Source organism: Eurosta solidaginis, chromosome 2, assembly GCF_040869045.1.
Source record: "Eurosta solidaginis isolate ZX-2024a chromosome 2, ASM4086904v1, whole genome shotgun sequence".
Classification (NCBI taxonomy): Eukaryota; Metazoa; Arthropoda; class Insecta; order Diptera; family Tephritidae; genus Eurosta; species Eurosta solidaginis.
This window is the reverse complement of record NC_090320.1, coordinates 137965339-137988412: the sequence shown is the minus strand read 5'-3', so window position 1 is coordinate 137988412 and position 23074 is coordinate 137965339. Positions and strand designations below refer to the sequence as shown.

At 39.7% G+C, this 23074-nt stretch overlaps 1 protein-coding gene across 9 annotated transcripts in view; it reads right to left on the bottom strand.

The window, feature by feature from the left end:
- Positions 1-23074, bottom strand: part of dpr19 (defective proboscis extension response 19) — a 1424328-nt gene that overhangs the window by 295891 nt on the left and 1105363 nt on the right. For all 9 annotated transcript variants that reach the window (XM_067766273.1, XM_067766275.1, XM_067766272.1 and 6 more), the window contains one exon: positions 2564-2675. In XM_067766273.1, the coding sequence (XP_067622374.1) occupies positions 2564-2675 (112 nt within the window). The remainder of the gene's footprint in view (positions 1-2563; positions 2676-23074) is intronic.

The following is a 23074-nucleotide window of genomic DNA, read 5'->3' as shown; positions in this document are numbered from 1 at the left end:
TCTTCACCAAATTTGGTGCACGAGCTTATCTGGACCAAGAATAGATTGGTATTGAAAATGAGCGAAATCGGATGATAACCACGCCCACTTTTTATATATATAATATTTTGGAAAACATAAAAAACCTGATTATTTAGTAAATAATACACCTAGAATGTTGAAATTTGACGTGTGGACTGATATTGAGACTCTTGATAAAAATTTGAAAAAAATTTTTTTTAAATGGGCCTGGCGCCGCCCACTTGTGATAAAATTAATTTTACAAATATTATTAATCATAAATCAAAAATCGTTAAAGCAATCGTAAAAAATTTCGGCAGAGAGGTTGCCTTTACTATAAGGAATGCTTTGAAGAAAAATTAACGAAATCGGTTAAAGACCTCGCCCACTTTTATATAAAAGATTTTTAAAAGGGTTGTGGACGAATAAAATAAGCTATATCTTTGCATAAAAGAGCTTTATATCAAAGGTATTTCATTTTCCAAGTGGATTTATAACAATAAATAGGAAAAACTTCAAATTTTAAAAAATGGGCGTGGCATCATCCCTTTTATGACTAAGCAATTTTCTATGTTTCGGGAGCCATGACTTTAAGAAAAATTGGTTCAGAATAGAGCTATATATATATGTATCTATTATTTCGCAGACTTGTAACACTATTAAGGACACAAAACAAACAACGGCAGCATTTCAAGTGTACAGCTGGGTATGGAATGTTCGGTTTCACCCGAACTAAGACTTCCTTATTTGTTTATGTACATCTTGTATCACTATGCCAGTTATATAATGATCTATAATACTCAAATCAAAATTTGTGCTAGCGAAACTATTGAAAAGTTCGCAACTACTATGACAGAAAACGTGGTTGAGACAGCTCCCAGAAATACTTCGAGTTTGTGCATTTAAATATGATACTAGAACATACTTTGCCATTAGTGTAAGATACGTATCTATTGTGGCATTATCGTTAAGTATGGCTATATTAAGATCGCCTAATACAATAGTATTAACTGACTTTTCATCATTAAGAATATCTACCTGAAAACTCTTCAAAAAATGTCTGGACTGGAACTGCATGTAGCCTATAAACACAGATAAAAGTAACAATCTTACCCGATATTTTTAGTTTGACCATTAAAATATCAGCGCTTGTGAAATTTTATTCAAAGTAATCACATAAGTACGTACCACGAACAAAAACTTCAACACCACCCGCAGAATACATACATGTCATTAGTGTTTGCAAAGAAATAATAACCAGGGATTGAGAGATCTCGTATTTTGTTTGAGTAGATCCAATTTCGGAAAGAAAAATTAAATCCGGATAGTTTTTAAAAACCTCTGAACACAGATCACATTCTTTACCTGGAAATTCTCATTTTTCTGCTTGAGTTTTTTAACATAGCATTTGCTTATAAAATCTAGAGAGACAGATATACCAAATGCAGTCCCAATAATTTGCTTTGCGCACTCATTCGCGTTATCTCTCGTAAGCTGAAGTACGCCAAAAATGTCTACAGCGATGCTTAACAACTGTTGTTCTTTCCAGTTAAGCACAATTTCAAGTTTTCAGACTCTTTCACTCAATTTTTAATTATCTTGTTGAAGCTGCTCCACCGTGCTGAGAAAGTCAGAGTTTAGTTTTTTTAAACTTATGATTTACAGCATTTGCAGTGTGATGTATTTTAAGTCTGTACCAACCGGTACTTTATGATTTCTTCTCCTTCCTTATGAGTTTTCTCTTGGTGAAGGCGTCGGACTGGCTCCGTTTTGTTTGCGTTGGTGCTATTGTTGTTGTTATTCGCCAAGTTATGCATATTGACGTTGTTGTTGGTGATAATCTTTTGTGGTAGTTGTTTTTGAATGCTTTTGATATTTTCTTTGTTCTTCGGAGGTGCCGATGTTGAAGTTTTGGTGGTTGTTTGCGCAGTAGTTTTCGATCCTGAAGGAGCAGATACTTCTGTTGTCACAACGGGTGAATAACCTGGCAATGGCTGTTGATAGAGCGACTTGCGGCGCGAAAAATTACACGAATCGCATCGATGATTGACACCACTTGCTTTCATGTATTCCAAATCAGCAAAAGTAATCTTGGCACAAACGGCATGAATATGGCTACCGCAATCCGCACACGCGATTTTAGCTACATATGTGCGATCAACTTTTTCGCCACAAGTTGGGCAGAACATATTTCTATTTTTTTGATTTTTTTAGTTAGATCAAACGTATTATCAAAAGCGCGCATCCCAGGACGCTACGAACACACGTCCGCTCACAACGAATGAGAATTACGAAAGCGTTTCTATCGGAACCCATCTATGGAAGCAGAGGTAGAGGGCGGCCCTACTCCGCTGGAAGTACCAGGTGGAAAAAGACTTAAACTCCCTTGGTGTGATCAATTGGCGCCTGTTGGCAGAGAGAAGAAGCGACTGGCGCGCCTTGTGGGACGGCCATAACCGTTTAAACGGTTAAGCGTCAATTAAGTAAGTAAGTAACAGTGATTTCTAGAATATCTACAGGGTATGATCAAAAGGCAAAACGCTCAAGCAAAGTATTTACTTACCAGAAAACAAAAGCAGGATTTTCCGTCGCCTTTCTAAGTCTACATTCCAACCTCATAGAGGAACCTTCATCAATGTGTAAATCAGGTGCTCCTACTATTTCAGCAACGGCTTCTGAAAATAAAAATAATAAAAAACATTGTTACTACATATAAAATGGGTAGAAATATTAGGCTCATTGCATAATTAGTCATTAGTAGGCAAGTTTAAACCCAACGTGTACTTGTACACAAGGCTGTTAAAACTCTTATGGGATAATAGTTGTTTGTAATGGCATAAAGAAATCTAGATAGATTTAAATACGGATTTTAAAGTTGAAATTGGGCAGGAAAGTTGTCCTTGGCACTATATATACTAGGGTAGTAAAAAAAAAATTTTTTTTGGAAGTTTGCAAACACCCCCGAAAATATTTCCTGTTGTAAAAAAATGATTTTAGAGGTCACGCTCGTCGCTTTTATACAAAATAGATGATCTTAATTTTAATATTTTCTTTAAATAACCTACATTGATATTGAAAATATTAAAGTAAGCAAATTTTTTTTGTATGTTAAAGTTAGTGTTTCATTATAAAATATTCCTATTAGTTCACAGTTGCCTTGGATGGTTAGAATTAGCGTAGCGTCAAAAATATGTTGCAAAATTGAAACCGATGAAACTAAAACGGTGATTCTAACTAAATCGCGTATTGTTGTGGACTCAAATTCACCGTTAGAGGGTACATAATATCCGATATTATTATTTGTTTAACTGTAGGGGGGGCTTAATATTTGTAATTTATAGTTTGAACATTTTATTTTTACCGAGTCTGCTGCTCAGCCCCAGGCAAACTCATTACCTGAGAAATATAAATACACAAATACAGATAAAATGTAAACATGTAATTTTTTAATTATTAAAAGATGTATAATCTTCACACAAAAATAGAAAAGCTTCGCTTAGTTCGGAATTGGTTGTGCATTGTTTAAGAATTTTAAGTTTATATTGCCTTGAAACTCGGCATGGAACATTAAAGTTATCTTCTCTCAAAAGAAAAGGGCTTGAAATCGATCCATTTAATAGTTTAGATAAATATTACTTCTAGCATTTCTCTACGAATTGCAAGGGCAGGTATACTTATTAGTTTTTACCGATTAGTGAAAGGAGGAAGATTATACGAAGAGTCTCATTGAAGATTTCTCAAGGCAGAAAGTAAAAACTATTTTTGAATCGATTGTATCCTATCCACATGAACTTGATAACGCGGATTCCAACGAAACGTTAGGATCGCCAAACTCTTTTCACCATCTTTTTACAAATGCTAAAACCTCTCTCGCTTTTTTAACTGTGGCATTACTTAATATGAGGGTGCAAACTGAATGTGTATTTCATTGTAATGCCCAAGTCTAAAAAAATATCAACGATTTCCAGAGTTTGGCTATTAATTGTGTAAGAAGCTGGCTGTACGTTTCCACGTGAAAAAGATTTTTTCTTTTTTTTTTTTAATTACACCAAGTAACTAAGCAATTTAAAACCGACTGGAGTACAGAACGTTCTCCATGGACGCGTATGACTTAAAAAGTTTTAGGTCATCAGCATACACTAAAGTTTTAGAATATTTTATAGTTGTTGAAATGTCGTTTATAGAGACCAAAAATAGAATCGGAACAGAATGGCTGTCCGTAGGCACACCCGACGGAACATCAATAACATACAGAAAAATATTTTTAATTACTCTTTGAGTTCTGCCGCAAAGATAGGAAGAGATCCAGAGAGTTAAACAAGGTTGAAAGCCAAGCAATTTGAGTTTCTAGACAAGTAAGGAATGTCATACTTTGTCGAATTCTTTGTCGAAATCAGTATATATAAATTCAAGCAAATACAAAAGCCATGCTGAGATCTATCGATCAATGTGGAAATCGAAAATGTAAGGTGATTAGAACGACTCCTTCGAATAACTGAGGGAAAGCTGAGAGCTTTGCTATTCCACGATAGCTTTCAATAGATGATTTACGTCTTTTTTTTATGGAGTGGGATAAGAAAAGGTTCCTCCCAAGCCGTCGGGAAAAGGCTATTCTAAAGGGCTGGTAAATTTATTCCGCAGATTTTTGAAGAAGACATGTTGAAATCAAATCAGGATCTTATTTGAAGTACTCTTTTAGGGTATTAAGATGTAATAAAACTTCTTCAGGAAACAAATATGAAGCATATTCGCTACACTATCTTCATATCTGCGTAAAGCTCATACAGCTCGTCATTATACCTCCTTCGATACTCGCCGTCGACATCAGAGAGAGGGCTCTTAATCTTCCGGAACACTTTCTCTGGAACACTACAAGAGCCTCTGGACGTCCCCCATGATTCCAAACCATATATCAGGACAGGTATGATGAGCGATTTGTAGAGCGTGTAAACCGTGATTTTTTGTTCGTCGACAGAAGACTACACTTTTGAATAGCCTGTCCAAAGTACCACTTGCTGACAAGGGTTATTGTTTTTTCTGTTAATGCTGGTTCCCAAACAGGCGCACGCAAGTCACATGTGCAGGAAAATAATAAACAAGGAGATGAAAGCACACGAAGGACAAAAAGGTAATGCAGAAGAGAAAACAATAAAGAATCTACAGTAATATCTTAGGAAAAATATTATTGTCTATCAGAACGAAAGCAGAAAAGGAAACACCACTGTGCTTATCGAAAAGGAGGAATATTCAAATAACCAAAACCGAAGAACACACAAGGAAATGAAATGTCGTAGAATAAGAGTTAATCCCACGCATGAATACCAGAAAAAAATCAAAGTTGTTATAAAAAATGCAACAATTATAGTAGATTCTAAAATGGCATATAAATTGGTTCAAATAAACCCTTCGGCTCCACCACTAATTGCGCTACCAAAAATCCACAAGCCGGACATTCTAACGAGGTCCATCATTACACCGTGTTACAAACTGTCCAAATATTTAAAAACAATACTGAAAGATACTCTGGAGCTAAGGAATGAAAATGCAATAGCTATCACAACACAACTAATAGTGATACTTGAGACCATAGAAAATGAAAAATAAATGTAAGGCGCGATAGCCTCCGAGGCCGAGCTTTCAATTTGCGTCGTGATCCTTTACATTTTTCTTACAAATTTGGCGGGACCCGACCTACTTGTTTTATGCCGACATGGCAAAAAAAAATCGGAGTGCTTGTCAAACACTGCCGAAGGGTGACCATGCTTAGAAAAATTTAAAATCCTTGTTCCTAAAATTTTGATCTTGCTTTTCCCGGGGCGTGAACCCAGGATCTTCGGTGTGGTAGGCGGAGCACGCTACCATCACACCACTGCGGCCGCCAATAGAGCTGACAAAAACAGCAAATTGGTATCTGTTGACATAAAAGAACTATACATTTCAATACCATCATCAGAGACATTGGACATAGTTAGCTCAACATTACTTCAAAACAAAGTGAAAACTATGCAAATCACGAACACGCTTAGAACCACTTTACGTCAAAATTATTTTCAATTCAACAATAAAATATATAAACAAAAAAAACGTTCTTGTAATGGAAAGTCCCACATAAGTCATTCTTATAGAAGTATTCATCCAAAATTTGAAAGGAATTAACATACTTTGAGTATTTGTATGTGTTGTGTAAAATTATCACTTATTAACCAGGTAACCCGATATGAAGGCCTACTATTCACTATTATAAGTTTTTATTTAAAATTTTAGTGTGTAAGATATCATGCACTGTAATTATAACCATTGGTTGTTGTGTGTGGTTAAAGAACAAAGATAAAGATAAAGAACTGAAGTCCAAATTAGGTGTGTTATTTTACGCTAGATACGTGTTTCAAAGCTACTACTGGAGTACCTCAACAAGCAGCTCGGATACAAAATTTCGCAATGGAAACCGAAAACGATGGAGAAATCAACTATCTATACCTCACGATTAATACTGATAAAGTTGCTAAAGATTTAATTCCGACATATACAGAAAGCCAATGGCCACCGACACAATAATACTGTAACGAACTTAGGGAAATTCCGCTTATTTGCAAACTTCTGCTAACGTTCGTATCGCCAAATTGTTGAAAAAATAACTCCAATATTCAATAATGCAAAATGGTCTTTATTAAAATACTTCACAATAACACTTATACTTCGCAACTGATAACGACCCCACAACATATTTAACACAGCCAGTCACAAAATGACTAGCAACACGACAAACCAGCAAGTCTCAGCAACACAACACTTAATAGCAACACGACAAACTAACAAGTCTCAGCAACACAACGAGCGGTCGCAACATTTAACAGTGATACGGTAACCATGGCAACGCAACCATTTGAGCTAGCTACACCAAACACAACAACCATAAAAGGAGCGACACAGCAGCACAGGAATTAGTTAGCACGAAGCTGTGGTCGTGACCGGAGCTACCAGTGAAGCATACCTCGAATGTGTTTCGTTGTACCACCAATAGAGATCGTTTCATAGGAGTGATTCGGGGCTTCAAGTGGTAAATGTGTCGGTTGTACCAACAAACACCGCTTAAGACTTCGTTCACAGCCGCGTAGGCAAAGAGCCCCCCACAGTAACGCGCACCCGCGAGCAGATGACGTTCGCTCGCCGACGTCGACCGCGACGGAAGGTGGCAGAGCATCGCCCAGCAATACAAGTGGACGCCGACGCAAGGCGTGGCAGAGCATCGCCCAGCAATACAAGTTTACGCCGACGCAAGACGCGACAGAGAATCGCCAAGCAATACCAAATACTGATCGAAGAGTAAAGATGTTGCAAGCGCAAACTTCGGTGGAAAGCAGCGGAGCGTAACAAAATTCTAGTAGGTCACTTCCACCACACCACAAACTCTAACACAAGTTTTAACATAATTTAAGCACACAAAATACACTGGTTGTAGTTTTTGAGTGTAAAAATGTAAATTCTGAACAGATTAGCTGAATAAAAAGTCTACAGATAATTGTTAAATAACAAATACAGACAGTGGTAGTTTAACAAATTCTGCAGTGGTAAGTGTTGAATGTGACCTACAAGAGTTTTGTGAAGCTTGCTTCACACTAGTTTACGTCCCTGCAACATCTTTACTCTTCGATCAATCTTTGGCAATACAAGCGGACGCCGACGCAAGGCGCGGCAGAGCATCACCTCAGCAATACAAGTAGACGCCGACGCAACGCGTAGCAGAGCATCGCCCAGCAATACAAGTGGACGCCGACGCAAAAGCATCGCCTCAGAAATACAAGCAGACGCCGGCGCAAGGCGCGGCAGAGCATCGCCCAACAATACAAGTAGACGCCGACGCAAGGCGCGAGTTAATGAATGTTTACAACACCACCGCTGACGTCACCACATAGCACGTTATAACATGCAGCGAATGAATTATCGATACAAACCGTATCAGGCAGCAACCGAAACGGAATTATCCACAAACAAACAACAGATAAGTAATAGTAAACAACCTTAACAATAGATAAGTATTAGTAAATAATATAAGCAATGCATAAGGACTAATAAACAACCTTAACAATAGATGAGTATTAGTAAACAACCTAGAATCGGAATAGAATGGCTGTCCGTAGGCACACCCGACGGAACATCAATAACATACAGAAAAATATTTTTAATTACTCTTTGAGTTCTGCCGCAAAGATAGGAAGAGATCCAGAGAGTTAAACAAGGTTGAAAGCCAAGCAATTTGAGTTTCTAGACAAGTAAGGAATGTCATACTTTGTCGAATTCTTTGTCGAAATCAGTATATATAAATTCAAGCAAATACAAAAGCCATGCTGAGATCTATCGATCAATGTGGAAATCGAAAATGTAAGGTGATTAGAACGACTCCTTCGAATAACTGAGGGAAAGCTGAGAGCTTTGCTATTCCACGATAGCTTTCAATAGATGATTTACGTCTTTTTTTTATGGAGTGGGATAAGAAAAGGTTCCTCCCAAGCCGTCGGGAAAAGGCTATTCTAAAGGGCTGGTAAATTTATTCCGCAGATTTTTGAAGAAGACATGTTGAAATCAAATCAGGATCTTATTTGAAGTACTCTTTTAGGGTTTTAAGATGTAATAAAACTTCTTCAGGAAACAAATATGAAGCATATTCGCTACACTATCTTCATATCTGCGTAAAGCTCATACAGCTCGTCATTATACCTCCTTCGATACTCGCCGTCGACATCAGAGAGAGGGCTCTTAATCTTCCGGAACACTTTCTCTGGAACACTACAAGAGCCTCTGGACGTCCCCCATGATTCCAAACCATATATCAGGACAGGTATGATGAGCGATTTGTAGAGCGTGTAAACCGTGATTTTTTGTTCGTCGACAGAAGACTACACTTTTGAATAGCCTGTCCAAAGTACCACTTGCTGACAAGGGTTATTGTTTTTTCTGTTAATGCTGGTTCCCAAACAGGCGCACGCAAGTCACATGTGCAGGAAAATAATAAACAAGGAGATGAAAGCACACGAAGGACAAAAAGGTAATGCAGAAGAGAAAACAATAAAGAATCTACAGTAATATCTTAGGAAAAATAATATTGTCTATCAGAACGAAAGCAGAAAAGGAAACACCACTGTGCTTATCGAAAAGGAGGAATATTCAAATAACCAAAACCGAAGAACACACAAGGAAATGAAATGTCGTAGAATAAGAGTTAATCCCACGCATGAATACCAGAAAAAAATCAAAGTTGTTATAAAAAATGCAACAATTATAGTAGATTCTAAAATGGCATATAAATTGGTTCAAATAAACCCTTCGGCTCCACCACTAATTGTGCTACCAAAAATCCACAAGCCGGACATTCTAACGAGGTCCATCATTACACCGTGTTACAAACTGTCCAAATATTTAAAAACAATACTGAAAGATACTCTGGAGCTAAGGAATGAAAATGCAATAGCTATCACAACACAACTAATAGTGATACTTGAGACCATAGAAAATGAAAAATAAATGTAAGGCGCGATAGCCTCCGAGGCCGAGCTTTCAATTTGCGTCGTGATCCTTTCCATTTTTCTTACAAATTTGGCGGGACCCGACCTACTTGTTTTATGCCGACATGGCAAAAAAAAATCGGAGTGCTTGTCAAACACTGCCGAAGGGTGACCATGCTTAGAAAAATTTAAAATCCTTGTTCCTAAAATTTTGATCTTGCTTTTCCCGGGGCGTGAACCCAGGATCTTCGGTGTGGTAGGCGGAGCACGCTACCATCACACCACTGCGGCCGCCAATAGAGCTGACAAAAACAGCAAATTGGTATCTGTTGACATAAAAGAACTATACATTTCAATACCATCATCAGAGACATTGGACATAGTTAGCTCAACATTACTTCAAAACAAAGTGAAAACTATGCAAATCACGAACACGCTTAGAACCACTTTACGTCAAAATTATTTTCAATTCAACAATAAAATATATAAACAAAAAAAACGTTCTTGTAATGGAAAGTCCCACATAAGTCATTCTTATAGAAGTATTCATCCAAAATTTGAAAGGAATTAACATACTTTGAGTATTTGTATGTGTTGTGTAAAATTATCACTTATTAACCAGGTAACCCGATATGAAGGCCTACTATTCACTATTATAAGTTTTTATTTAAAATTTTAGTGTGTAAGATATCATGCACTGTAATTATAACCATTGGTTGTTGTGTGTGGTTAAAGAACAAAGATAAAGATAAAGAACTGAAGTCCAAATTAGGTGTGTTATTTTACGCTAGATACGTGTTTCAAAGCTACTACTGGAGTACCTCAACAAGCAGCTAGGATACAAAATTTCGCAATGGAAACCGAAAACGACGGAGAAATCAACTATCTATACCTCACGATTAATACTGATAAAGTTGCTAAAGATTTAATTCCGACATATACAGAAAGCCAATGGCCACCGACACAATAATACTGTAACGAACTTAGGGAAATTCCGCTTATTTGCAAACTTCTGCTAACGTTCGTATCGCCAAATTGTTGAAAAAATAACTCCAATATTCAATAATGCAAAATGGTCTTTATTAAAATACTTCACAATAACACTTATACTTCGCAACTGATAACGAGTTTACAACAACTATGAGAACCAAATAAAACCTCATTAATTTGGCTCACACAAAACGACCCCACAACATATTTAACACAGCCAGTCACAAAATGACTAGCAACACGACAAACCAGCAAGTCTCAGCAACACAACACTTAATAGCAACACGACAAACTAACAAGTCTCAGCAACACAACGAGCGGTCGCAACATTTAACAGTGATACGGTAACCATGGCAACGCAACCATTTGAGCTAGCTACACCAAACACAACAACCATAAAAGGAGCGACACAGCAGCACAGGAATTAGTTAGCACGAAGCTGTGGTCGTGACCGGAGCTACCAGTGAAGCATACCTCGAATGTGTTTCGTTGTACCACCAATAGAGATCGTTTCATAGGAGTGATTCGGGGCTTCAAGTGGTAAATGTGTCGGTTGTACCAACAAACACCGCTTAAGACTTCGTTCACAGCCGCGTAGGCAAAGAGCCCCCCACAGTAACGCGCACCCGCGAGCAGATGACGTTCGCTCGCCGACGTCGACCGCGACGGAAGGTGGCAGAGCATCGCCCAGCAATACAAGTGGACGCCGACGCAAGGCGTGGCAGAGCATCGCCCAGCAATACAAGTTTACGCCGACGCAAGACGCGACAGAGAATCGCCAAGCAATACCAAATACTGATCGAAGAGTAAAGATGTTGCAAGCGCAAACTTCGGTGGAAAGCAGCGGAGCGTAACAAAATTCTAGTAGGTCACTTCCACCACACCACAAACTCTAACACAAGTTTTAACATAATTTAAGCACACAAAATACACTGGTTGTAGTTTTTGAGTGTAAAAATGTAAATTCTGAACAGATTAGCTGAATAAAAAGTCTACAGATAATTGTTAAATAACAAATACAGACAGTGGTAGTTTAACAAATTCTGCAGTGGTAAGTGTTGAATGTGACCTACAAGAGTTTTGTGAAGCTTGCTTCACACTAGTTTACGTCCCTGCAACATCTTTACTCTTCGATCAATCTTTGGCAATACAAGCGGACGCCGACGCAAGGCGCGGCAGAGCATCACCTCAGCAATACAAGTAGACGCCGACGCAACGCGTAGCAGAGCATCGCCCAGCAATACAAGTGGACGCCGACGCAAAAGCATCGCCTCAGAAATACAAGCAGACGCCGGCGCAAGGCGCGGCAGAGCATCGCCCAACAATACAAGTAGACGCCGACGCAAGGCGCGAGTTAATGAATGTTTACAACACCACCGCTGACGTCACCACATAGCACGTTATAACATGCAGCGAATGAATTATCGATACAAACCGTATCAGGCAGCAACCGAAACGGAATTATCCACAAACAAACAACAGATAAGTAATAGTAAACAACCATAACAATAGATAAGTATTAGTAAATAATATAAGCAATGCATAAGGACTAATAAACAACCTTAACAATAGATGAGTATTAGTAAACAACCTAAGCAATGGATAAGGACTGATAAACAACCTTAACAATTGATAAATATTAGTAAATAACCTAAGCAATGGATAAGGACTGATAAACAATTTTCCACTGCAAATCTGCCGCCGCATCCTAGTACTATAAATAGCCCTAAGCATACGATGCGTAGACGATATTCTCCCCCAGTACATTGGAAAATTTTCATACGTATACATAGATGACGTGTTAATATATTCTTCCTCACCCGAAGAACTTATAGAGCATATAAGAACTATTGTAAACGCTTTGCATAACGCCAATATGAAAATCTCTAACGAAAAATCACACTTCTTTCAGATCTCTGCCGAATACTTAGTACATATAATAAAACACAATAAAGTAACTGTGGACCCCAAGAAAATCCAAACAATAAAAGAATATCCTATCCAAAAGACATTAAAAGCACTTAGATCATTCCTAGGGCTAGCTAGCTACTACAGGAAGTTTATTCAAAATTTTGCAGCAATCACTAAACCATTGACTATACACTTACGCGGCGACAATGGTATAGTAAGTAGAAATAAAAGTGTGAAAGTAGAAGTTAAATTAGATAAGGCAGCTCTAGAAGCTATCGAGAAAATCAAGAATGCGCTTCAAGCTCAAGTAGAAATTTATCAACCTGACTTCACGAAACCTTTTGACCTGACTACAGATGCCAGCAATTTCGCTATAGGCGCAGTGCTGTCCCAAACCAGACACCCTATCGCTTTTGTATCACGAACACTCAATGAAACTGAACAAAATTACAGTACCAACGAAAAGGAACTCCTAATCTTTGTATGGGCCCTACAGAAATTAAGAAATTACTTAAACGGAATTGCTAATTTAACAATATATATATATACAGATCACCAATTTTTAATTTACTCTATTTCCCAAAAGAATCCAAATAACAAACTAAAAAGGCGGAAGAATTTAATAGAGAGTATGGTGCGAAATTAGTATACAAACCAGGACATCAGAATGTAGTCGCTGATGCTCTCTCAAGGCAACAAATAAATACGACAACTGATTGCTTAGAACACTCAACAGAAAGCTCACCTGTGGACCAGTTTAAGAGGGTCAAACAACCTTTAAACTTTTTCGCAACCAAATTATACCAATTAACGCCGCCAATAAAGACGAAATTGTGTCACAGACTATCTTTACAAATAATACACGACATATAATCTATTATAAAAATAAAAAGACCCTAATTTCAAGTTTAAAATCAATTATGCGACCAGGAGTAACAAATGCTCTAAAATTAGATGAAGAAATTTTATTTCATTTCAAAAACGATATCAGCTCCATTTTCGCCACATGTAAAATTGTTGTAGCACAAACACAACTTCAAGACGTAACTGATCTGAACGAACAAAGACAGATTATCATACAAACTCACAAAAGAGCACATAGGAATTATAAAAACAACATACAGGAAATACTTACTCAGTATTTTTAGCCTTCTATTCGAGAAATGTGTAAAAAGGAAGCAATAAACTGCGAAGTATGTTTACAAAATAAATACGAGAGGCACCCTAACAAACAACCAATAGGTAAAGCCCCAATCCCAGCACACGTAGGCGAATATACACAAATGGACATATTCCACATGAATAACAACATATACATTAGTTCTACATGTAAATATTCCAAATATTGTTATCTACGCAAACTTCCAAATAAAGTAAACTGCCACGAATACATTGAAGAAATACACACACAGATATACCCTAATATGAAATATTTAATGACAGACAATGAGAATGTGTCTAATGGACATACAGCTAAATCAGTATACGACAGACTACATAAACAACACTCAGTCACACCAGTCCACCACTCAACGACGAACGCTCAAGTTGAACGCATACACAGTGCACTAATTGAACTATCAACAGCTCTAGCACAGGAAAATCATACGGCACAGGGAGAAGAACTATTTAACGCCGTGAAGCAGTACAACAGGACGATTCATTCCACCACAGGGTTCAAACCTGAGGAAGTGTTTTTTAACAGAGAGAAATACCCCGAGATAAAGGACATTTTAATCGACAAACAGGATAAACTCCTGCAATATCATAACAAAAACAGACACACAATTACATACAAAAAAGGTGACTTCATATACGTAAAAACCGATAGAAGAAATAAATTAGCAACGAAATGTAATAAACACAAAATAGAAAAAGATCGTGGGGACACAATTTTAACAGCAAGAGGGAAAGTTATACTCAAAGACAATATTAGAAAACAAGCAAAATGTGCAGAATCGCAATAATATATTTCTTACTTTTGAAAATTGCTAACAGTGACAAAATAACTGATTTGAATAACAAAAAATATGTGTTAACATAGACAGGTCCATCCTTTTTATTTGAGAATTCAAAATATTTGTACGACATAGCTAACCTGAGTAAAATTTTAGCACCATACGAAAAAATAATAAGAAACAGGTACTCAACAGATGAAAATCAGGAAGAAATTTTATTAATAAACAGGATAGAAACCTTGAAATCGCAACTTATATCAACTTCGCATAGAGCTAAGAGATCGTTAAATTTCTTATGTTCAATCTTAAAATTTATAACAGGAACACCAGACCACGACGACCTAATAGAAGTTAAGACAGGACTCAATGAACTTATTAAAAACAACAACGAACAACAAAAGATAAATTCTCAATTTGAAAAAATCTTAGAAACCTTAGATCTTAAATCAGTAACAGAAAAAATAGTAATAAACGAAGTCTATCAAGAGCTTTTAGCCATCACAAATACAATCAATTTTGCAAAAAATGGAAATTTTTATTCAAGCACTTTAAATTTAAATGATATTGAAGAAATAATTACAAATGAAAAATTTTATACACACATAATAAATGTACTAGAATATGCAGATATAAATATTTGCCTATACCAAAATTGCGTAATAACTATTTATAAATATCCACTTATAACAAACGAATATAAATTGTATAATATAACACCACTAATGTATAGACATGGAAAAATAATTACTGATAAACATATTGCTGAATGTAACAACAAATATACTAGAGTAGATAAATGTAGAAACTATGAAGGAATGAATATATGCCAACAATTGGCAGATGATAATTGTACTATACCACTTTTAGAAAATAAGGAAGCTAAATGTAACATCATTCAAGAAAACTTATTTACTTACTTAATTGGCGCTTATCCGTCTAAACGGTTATGGCCGAAAATAAATGTAAGGCACGATAACCTCCGAAGAGATCTAAGGCCGAGCTTCTCTTCCAATTTGCGTCGTGCTCCTATTGATTTTCCCTACAAATCGGCCGGACGGGACCTACATGTTTTATGCCGTCTCCGAACGGCATCTGCAAGGCAGATGAGTTTTCACTGAGAGCTTTTTTTCATTTCAAGAAAACAATAAACCTATATTAGTATTAGGTCACGGTAATATCATCACAGATGGAGAACACACGTGGAATGGATATACAATTAAATGACCGAAACTTATCCAATTTAACATATCCACAAACATCGACGAAAAAACATACCTCTACCATCAAGGAAAAACAAATAACGCAATCTATTCTCACACTAACGAACAATTAGAAATCCTAAAAATTCTAACTTCCGAGTCAGATTACAAATTTATGAACATATAAAAAATGTAAAAATACACTATACCTATAGAAGAACTCCCGGTAAAGTTCACATTGTACAGCATTATCAGCCTAGCAACTCTAGCACTCCTTGTGTACTCTTCGGCCAAAATATACCAATGCTACAAAATAAAGCAGGAAGAAAAAAGGAAAAAACTCACTAACGAAATATACGAAGCGGAATTGATCCGCCTTAGAACACAACAACAGTAAAAAGTCAGGACACTTAACAAGAGGGAGAGTTAAGGAATGTTTACAACTCCACCGCTGACGTCGGCACATAACACGTTATAACATGCAGCGAATGCATTATCGATACAAACCGTATCAGGCAGCAACCGAAACGGAATTTTCCACAAACAAACAACAGATAAGTAATAGTAAAAAACCTTAACAATAGATAAGTATTAGTAAATAACATAAGCAATGCATAAGGACTGATAAACAACCTTAACAATAGATGAGTATTAATAAATAACATAAGCAATGGATAAGGACGGATAAACAACCTTAACCGAAGCAAGGCGCGGCAGAGCATCGCCTCCACAATACAAGTAGACGCCGACACAAGGCGTGGCAGGGCACAGACGCCACATACTAGAGGGATCCTTCTAACGGAATACGGCCGGACCGTTAAGGCGCGCCACCACAGTCGGGGATACCGCAAGATATTCTAAGTGAATTTGCAATTGAAGTATACAAACACGTTTTCTTTCATATTGTATTATTTAATCAGTAAATGAATAAAGTGAAGTATTCTATTAAATCGATTTGTAAGGTGCCCTTAAGTACAAATTTATTGAAAAAGAATCCCGGACGCGGCGAGTATACCCCATCAATTATTAAGGAAGCAACAGGGTCACGGAAAAGATTCGTTACAATTGGCGCCCGAGCAGGAGCTCTGCAAATCGTACAACGTCAGAAGGAACATTGCTGACCAGAAATCTAACCGTAAAATGGCCGACCAGATTGATACCATGTGGTTAGACAACATTTCAAAGGAGCAGCTGATATCCATCACACAGGAATTGGGTATTAAGCAGACAGGCACCACCCGGGAGATCCGAAAGCGCATAGCAGCACTGTCTTCGAAAGCAAATGTTGACTCGGAAATATACGCAAAATGTGTATCCCTATAAGCTGCTTATAAGGAAATTACAGAAATCAGTGAGTTAAATGAGGTTAAGACACCGATTCCGTCGAACGGAGGGGGAACCATGAATATCGCCGATAGACCAGCAGAACAAGACCAGTTCGCGTTTCCGCCAAGGAATACAGCACCCCTACAACAGTACTTATCATCAGGAATAGCGGTATCATCCAACGGTACATCTCAGACACCTCCACGGAATACGCAAGCCGCGCAACTGTACTCACCATCGGGAATAACGGTACCAGCCATAAATTATACATCTCAGGTAACTCAAGCACCGACCGTTGTGTCGGCACCCATCATCGACCAAGTGCGGAAGTGGTCAGTTAAGTACGACGGTGGACGGGATCCGTTAGCGTTCATCGAGCGGCTAGAGGTGTTAGCCGAAGTGTACGCGCTAAACGTGGATCTCCTACCAAAAACCATGCCGGAGCTACTAGAATGCACGCGCTACAATGGTAACGCAATAACAATGCGCACTGGGAAAAGTGGACAAGCTTCAAACAGGACTTCTTATGTTTCTTCCTGCCAGTCAGGTATTTCGAGCGTCTCGAAGACGACATACGCCAACGAAGCCAGTATAACAAGGAGAAGTACAAGGATTAGTACTAGCGATACAGAGCTTGATGAGACAGCAAGATACATCAGCGAACAGCGGCTGGAACGAATCTTCCGTAATAGCCACCCCGATTACCTACTTTATATCCGTCGGAGGGACTTCACCAATCTCGCAGAACTCTTAACCCTTGTCATGTATGCGACTATCGAAGACCAGCAGGCGGACATCGCCGGAAATTACGCGACACATCGCAGGTGACACGACCTTGGTATCACCACCGAAACCCTACCTCCACCACCGCCACCACCACCGAATATACCGTACCACACGCCTCCAGTAAATTAGAGATTCGACCCCAACAACTTATGCTGGAGGAGCGGTGAACAAGGACACTACACTAATAGATGCCGAAACCCACGGAAAATTTTTTGCTGGGAGTGTGGCCGCAATGATATACACACAACCGAATGCTGCCAGCGACGTCGGGGAAACGACACAGGGCTTCACGAAGAACAAGGCGCGGTGAGCCCAAGGAACTCGGCGCCGAATCGGCAGTAGTAATGTACCAAGAGCGTGACCGCTTTTACGCCGTAGCCAGACTAGGCGCGGAATCAGCCGAGGCGGTCGTCGATACAGGGGCATCGAGAAGTTTCGTTTCGAGCAGCCTTGCATAACGTGTGGTAAACTCTGGGAGCGGAGAAATGGTGAGAGTGGCCATCAAAATAACGATGGCAAACGGGACTAGCACCGCAATCTTCGACGCCATAAGGACTGAGGTACACCTCGGAGAAGCGTCACACCACAAAGTTTTACACGTGATGCCCGGAGCAACGGACGACATCGTACTGGGCCTAGATACGCTAGGGAGCATGGGAGCCACCATATCCTGTGGAGGAGGTCATCTCGCGCTATCCAGGTCAGTCACACAGCATCAATTGCCACCAGCCGATCCGACACAAATCACGGAGGAGATAACGCCACCAGGCGAGGACAACAATAACATAGGTAATAGGATCAACAGGATCAACGGTGCCTATGATGAGGACGAGGTGGGAAGAGTGCGCGGTTTTCTCGCAAAAGAACTCCGAAAATTCGAGAGCATGAGTGGGGTGACGACAATACCCGAGCACAAGATTATCCTGACGGACGACCGCCCTATCAAGCAACGTTACTTCCCACGCAATCCAGCTATGCAGACCATCACCAACAACGAAGTTGACGAATTACTTCATAAAGGACGCATCGGGCCATCCTGTAGCCCACAAAGTGCACCAATCGTAGTAGCCAAGAAGAAAAGCGGGAAAAACGATCCGTAGATCGTAGTAGATCAGCAGCTTGGACTTGAAAAATGGCTACTGGCAAATACCACTGGAGCCCCATAGCCGTCCCTACACAGCTTTCACGGTACCGGGACGCGGGTTATCCCAGTGGCGCGTTATGCCGTTCGGCCTACACTCCGCTCCTGCAACATTTCATGGAGCGCTAGATCAGGTTATTGGGCCGCAGATGGAACCCTATGCTTTCGCATACCTCGAGTGACATAATCATCATAGGATCCACCTTGGAGGAGCACATTCGCAACTCGAAAGAAGTAATGCTACGACTGCAGCACGCAAAGCTTAGACTAAATCCGGAGAAATGCGAATTTTTCACGAAGGAAATCCGATACCTAGGACACGTAGTAAAGGAATTTACACCGACCCCGAGAAATTTGGAGCCATCAAAGACCTGAAACCACCAACGAACGCGAAAGAGGTGCGTCAATATCTCGGTATAGCATCTTGGTACCGACGGTTCGTGCCCGACTTCGCCACGATCAGCCAACCACTGTTACATACATATATCTTGCATGCATTCTAAACGTTTCTCACGCTGCAGTGCATTCGAAACTCTGCTTACGTCTTCAGTATGAATGTGTTTATAATAAGCAATGTCAACATAATTACATTGCCACAGGCTATGTACAATATGTATGTACGTATGATTAGTATATAGGAACTTCAATACATAAGAATTTGTTTAGATTATTTTAGTATAAATAAGCCGAAATTTACTGAATAAAGAGAACTCAATCTTGGTGCCGCTTCAATGGCACTTCCCTAATTCAATTTCTTTACTTTGACGCCCTACATGGCGATCCTGCCATACTGCTGAAAATAAACCGGCAGTCTCGTTATCATCCTTTGAGCTGCTGAACTATATCGGCAGCGTCTCTCGTCTGCTGCTTGAAGTATAGGCAGACTTCCTCTAAAAATCCTTAAACTTTTGAAAGGATCCTGCAAAACTTTAAGCAGGACAACCACCTAATTATTGGGGGAAATTGCAATTGGATTAAATACGAGGAGAACCTTTTTACGAAATGTCTTTGGAAAAAGTTTACTTTCTTCAAATAAGTCCAAGGCATCAACTTTGCAACGGCGAATGGTATAGTCAATGCAAAGGGGCGGATAACAGCGACAGTGACAACAAGGGTGCAATTCAAATTTTAAAAATTCTCGAATACCACAAAGGAAGGAAGGAAAATATTTTTGGTCTTTAATACTGATTGCATTCTCGTTATTAAATTAAATATTTGCAACTGCCACCAACACGACCACCGCCGAAGCATAACGAAGTGGAATAAACCTGGAGTAAACCTTATGCGCTATACAACTTGTTGAAGGTTGACCGGGTCCCCGAAGACCAAATCAAAAATAGCATTATAATTACTGTGCCGGACGATTGTTGGAATAAGCAGATACAGCAGATTATACATTTATTATATAGGTATTTGTAAGATTATAATAGATTCATTTGGCAACTTGCCAATTTACGGGCAAAAAGTAGATTTTTGCCAATAAATTTAAGAATATTTTTTTTCAAATGACCATCATTAGTAATCAGGACGAATTTGACGCAGTATTCTTGCGTTGTGGTAAATTAATTAAATAATTAATAAATTTAAGAAAGTTTTTTTTTTATTAAAATGAAAAAAAAAAATTATTTAAAATTTTGTGAAAATTTTTTTTTAGATCTTAGGCAGATCAATGAATATGAAGAAAAAGAGAAAAAATATGAAGCCCAAAGTGGCATAGAAAATGAAATGGAAATAAAAATAGCATATAAATGAAAATAGTAAAGAAATAAATTTTCAAATTCCAATATTCTGTAAAGTTTGTTAAATAAGAAAAAATAAATTATGATATTTTGAAAAGAAAATATTTTTAAACAGAAAAATTTTTACAAACAAGAAAGTTGTAAAATAAAATTTTACGTAAGATTAAAGTCAATAATTTTATTAGGCCTAAATTAGTCCTTTTTCATATTCTTAGTTTTTTTTTTCAAAACAGGAAAGTTATTAAAGAAAATTTTTATTTTTCACAATGTCTTGGTGGAAAAAATTGACAAACGACATTACGATAGCCATAGCTGGTTATGAGATAAGAAAATAAAACTCATGAAATTCGGAAAACAAGGTATCAAGAACCGAATAATTAAATATGAGCCACCAGTTGAAGAAGAAACCAACAACATTCAAAACATCCCCGACGTTTGGTTGTAACGAAGCTTTTTCGTACCCCGTTGCTTCTTTGATATTTGCTGGGGTATACTCGCCATGCCCAGGGTTCGTTTACAATAAATTTGAATTAAAGGGGCACCTTGCAAATCGATTTAATATAAAAAAACTTCACTCTCTTTATTGGTTCTAAATTCTATAATATAAAATAAAAAGTGTTTGTATACTTCATTCTCAATTTCACTTGGATTATCTTGCGGTATCCTTGATTGCGGTGGCGGGCCTTAGCGGTCCGGCCGTATTCCGTTAGCTGGGTCCCGTTAGTATGTGGCGTCGGTGCCTTGATACGCCTTATGACGGCGTCTCTCTCTGCTGCGGTGCTCTGTCGCGCCTTACGTCGGCGTCTATTTGTATTGCTGAGGCGATGCTCTGTCGGAGTGTTCCGTTAGACGGATTCCGTTAGTATGTGGCGTCGGTGCCTTGACGCGCCTTACGTCGGCGTTTACTTGTATTACTCTGCTGCGCCTTGCGTCGGCATCTATTTGTATTGCTGGTTGCTGGGTGATTCTCTGCCACGCCTTGCGTCGGCGTCTACTCGTATTTGCTGGGCGATACTCTGTCGCGCCCTACGTCGGCGTTTACTTGGATAGCTGAGGCGATACTCTGTCGCGCCCTACGTCGGCTCTTACTTGTATTACTCTGTCGGTGTACCTCTGCTGCGCTCTGCCGCCGCGCTTGGCGCTGGCTTACCCTGGCTGCGCTATGCGTCGCCGCGTTGACGTGACCTCTGTCGGCGTACCTCTGCTGCCGCGGTTCGCGCTGGCTTACCCTGGTTACGTTGTGCGTCGGCGGACCTCTGCTGCGCTTTGCCGCCGCGCTCTGCGCTGGTTTACGTGCGTTGCGGCTCTGTTGCGGCCTCTGCCAGCGTCGTATTTATGGGTGGCTCTGCTGCCAATGTCGTGTGTATGCGTGACTCTGCTGTGGCCAACGTCGCATATTTGCGTAGGTCTGCTGCGGCCAACGTCGTTCGTAAGCGTGACTCTGCTGTGGCCAACGTCGTGTGTATGCGTAACTCTGCTGGCGTCGTGTGTATGCGTGACTCTGCCGCCGAGGCTTATGGCGATGGCGCGCGGGCTCATGACGTTGTGGGCCTTCGCTTAGCGGGGAGAGAGCGTAGTTTAAGGCGTTGTAGAGCGGTCAAAACCAGCTTACTCACAATCCTCAACCCACGGCTCTCTCCTATGACGGGAACTGTCTTGCGATGGTCAAAACCGATACGCCTTTCAGATGCCTTCAATTGCTGCTCAGGTGACAGTCGCAAATTTGCGCCCTGTTAGGTGAGATCCGTTAGCCTCGGTACAGTCACGTTGTTGCGTTTCACCTCGACTCACTCCTACTGCGGTTGCCGACGTACTTCTGCCGCGGATGACGTTTGGCTGAGCGCGTGATCACGATGCTGTGGAGGACGTTTGCTTACGAGGGAGCAAGCGTGATCTAAAGCGTTGTAGAGCGGTCAAAACCTGCTTGCCCACAATCTTCAGTCCACGACTTTCTCCTATGAAACGCACTGGCTTGCAATGGTCAAAACCGATATGCCTTCCAGAGCGCTCCAATAGTAGCTCCGGTCGCAACCACAACCGCGTGCTGACTGACTGCTGTGGTGCTGTGTTGCTCCTTTTATGGCTGTTGTGTTCGGTGTTGCTAGCTCAAATGGTTGCGTTGCCATGGCCACCGTGTTGCTGTTGAATGTTGCGAGCGCTCGTTGTGTTGCTGAGATTTGTTGGTTGGCCGTGTTGCTGTTAAATGTTGCGACCGCTCGTTGTGTTGCTGAGACTGGTTGGTTGATCGTGTTGCTAGAGCCTTTTGTGGCCACTTGTTGTGTTAATGTCGTGTCAAATATGTTGTGGGGTCGTTTTGTGTGGGCCAAATTAATGAGGATTTATTTGGTCCTCACACTCCCCCCACTCGGCGCCAGTAGCGCTTGGTGGTGTAACGTTGCGTGCGACGTCAGCGTACGTGTTTGTGCGTGTGGTGCCACGCGTGTTGCTGACGTCGGCGCCGGTAGCTCCTTCCAGCAGTACTACCCTGGGGCGCTTTGCTTCCTCCTCCTCGTAATGTAATGCT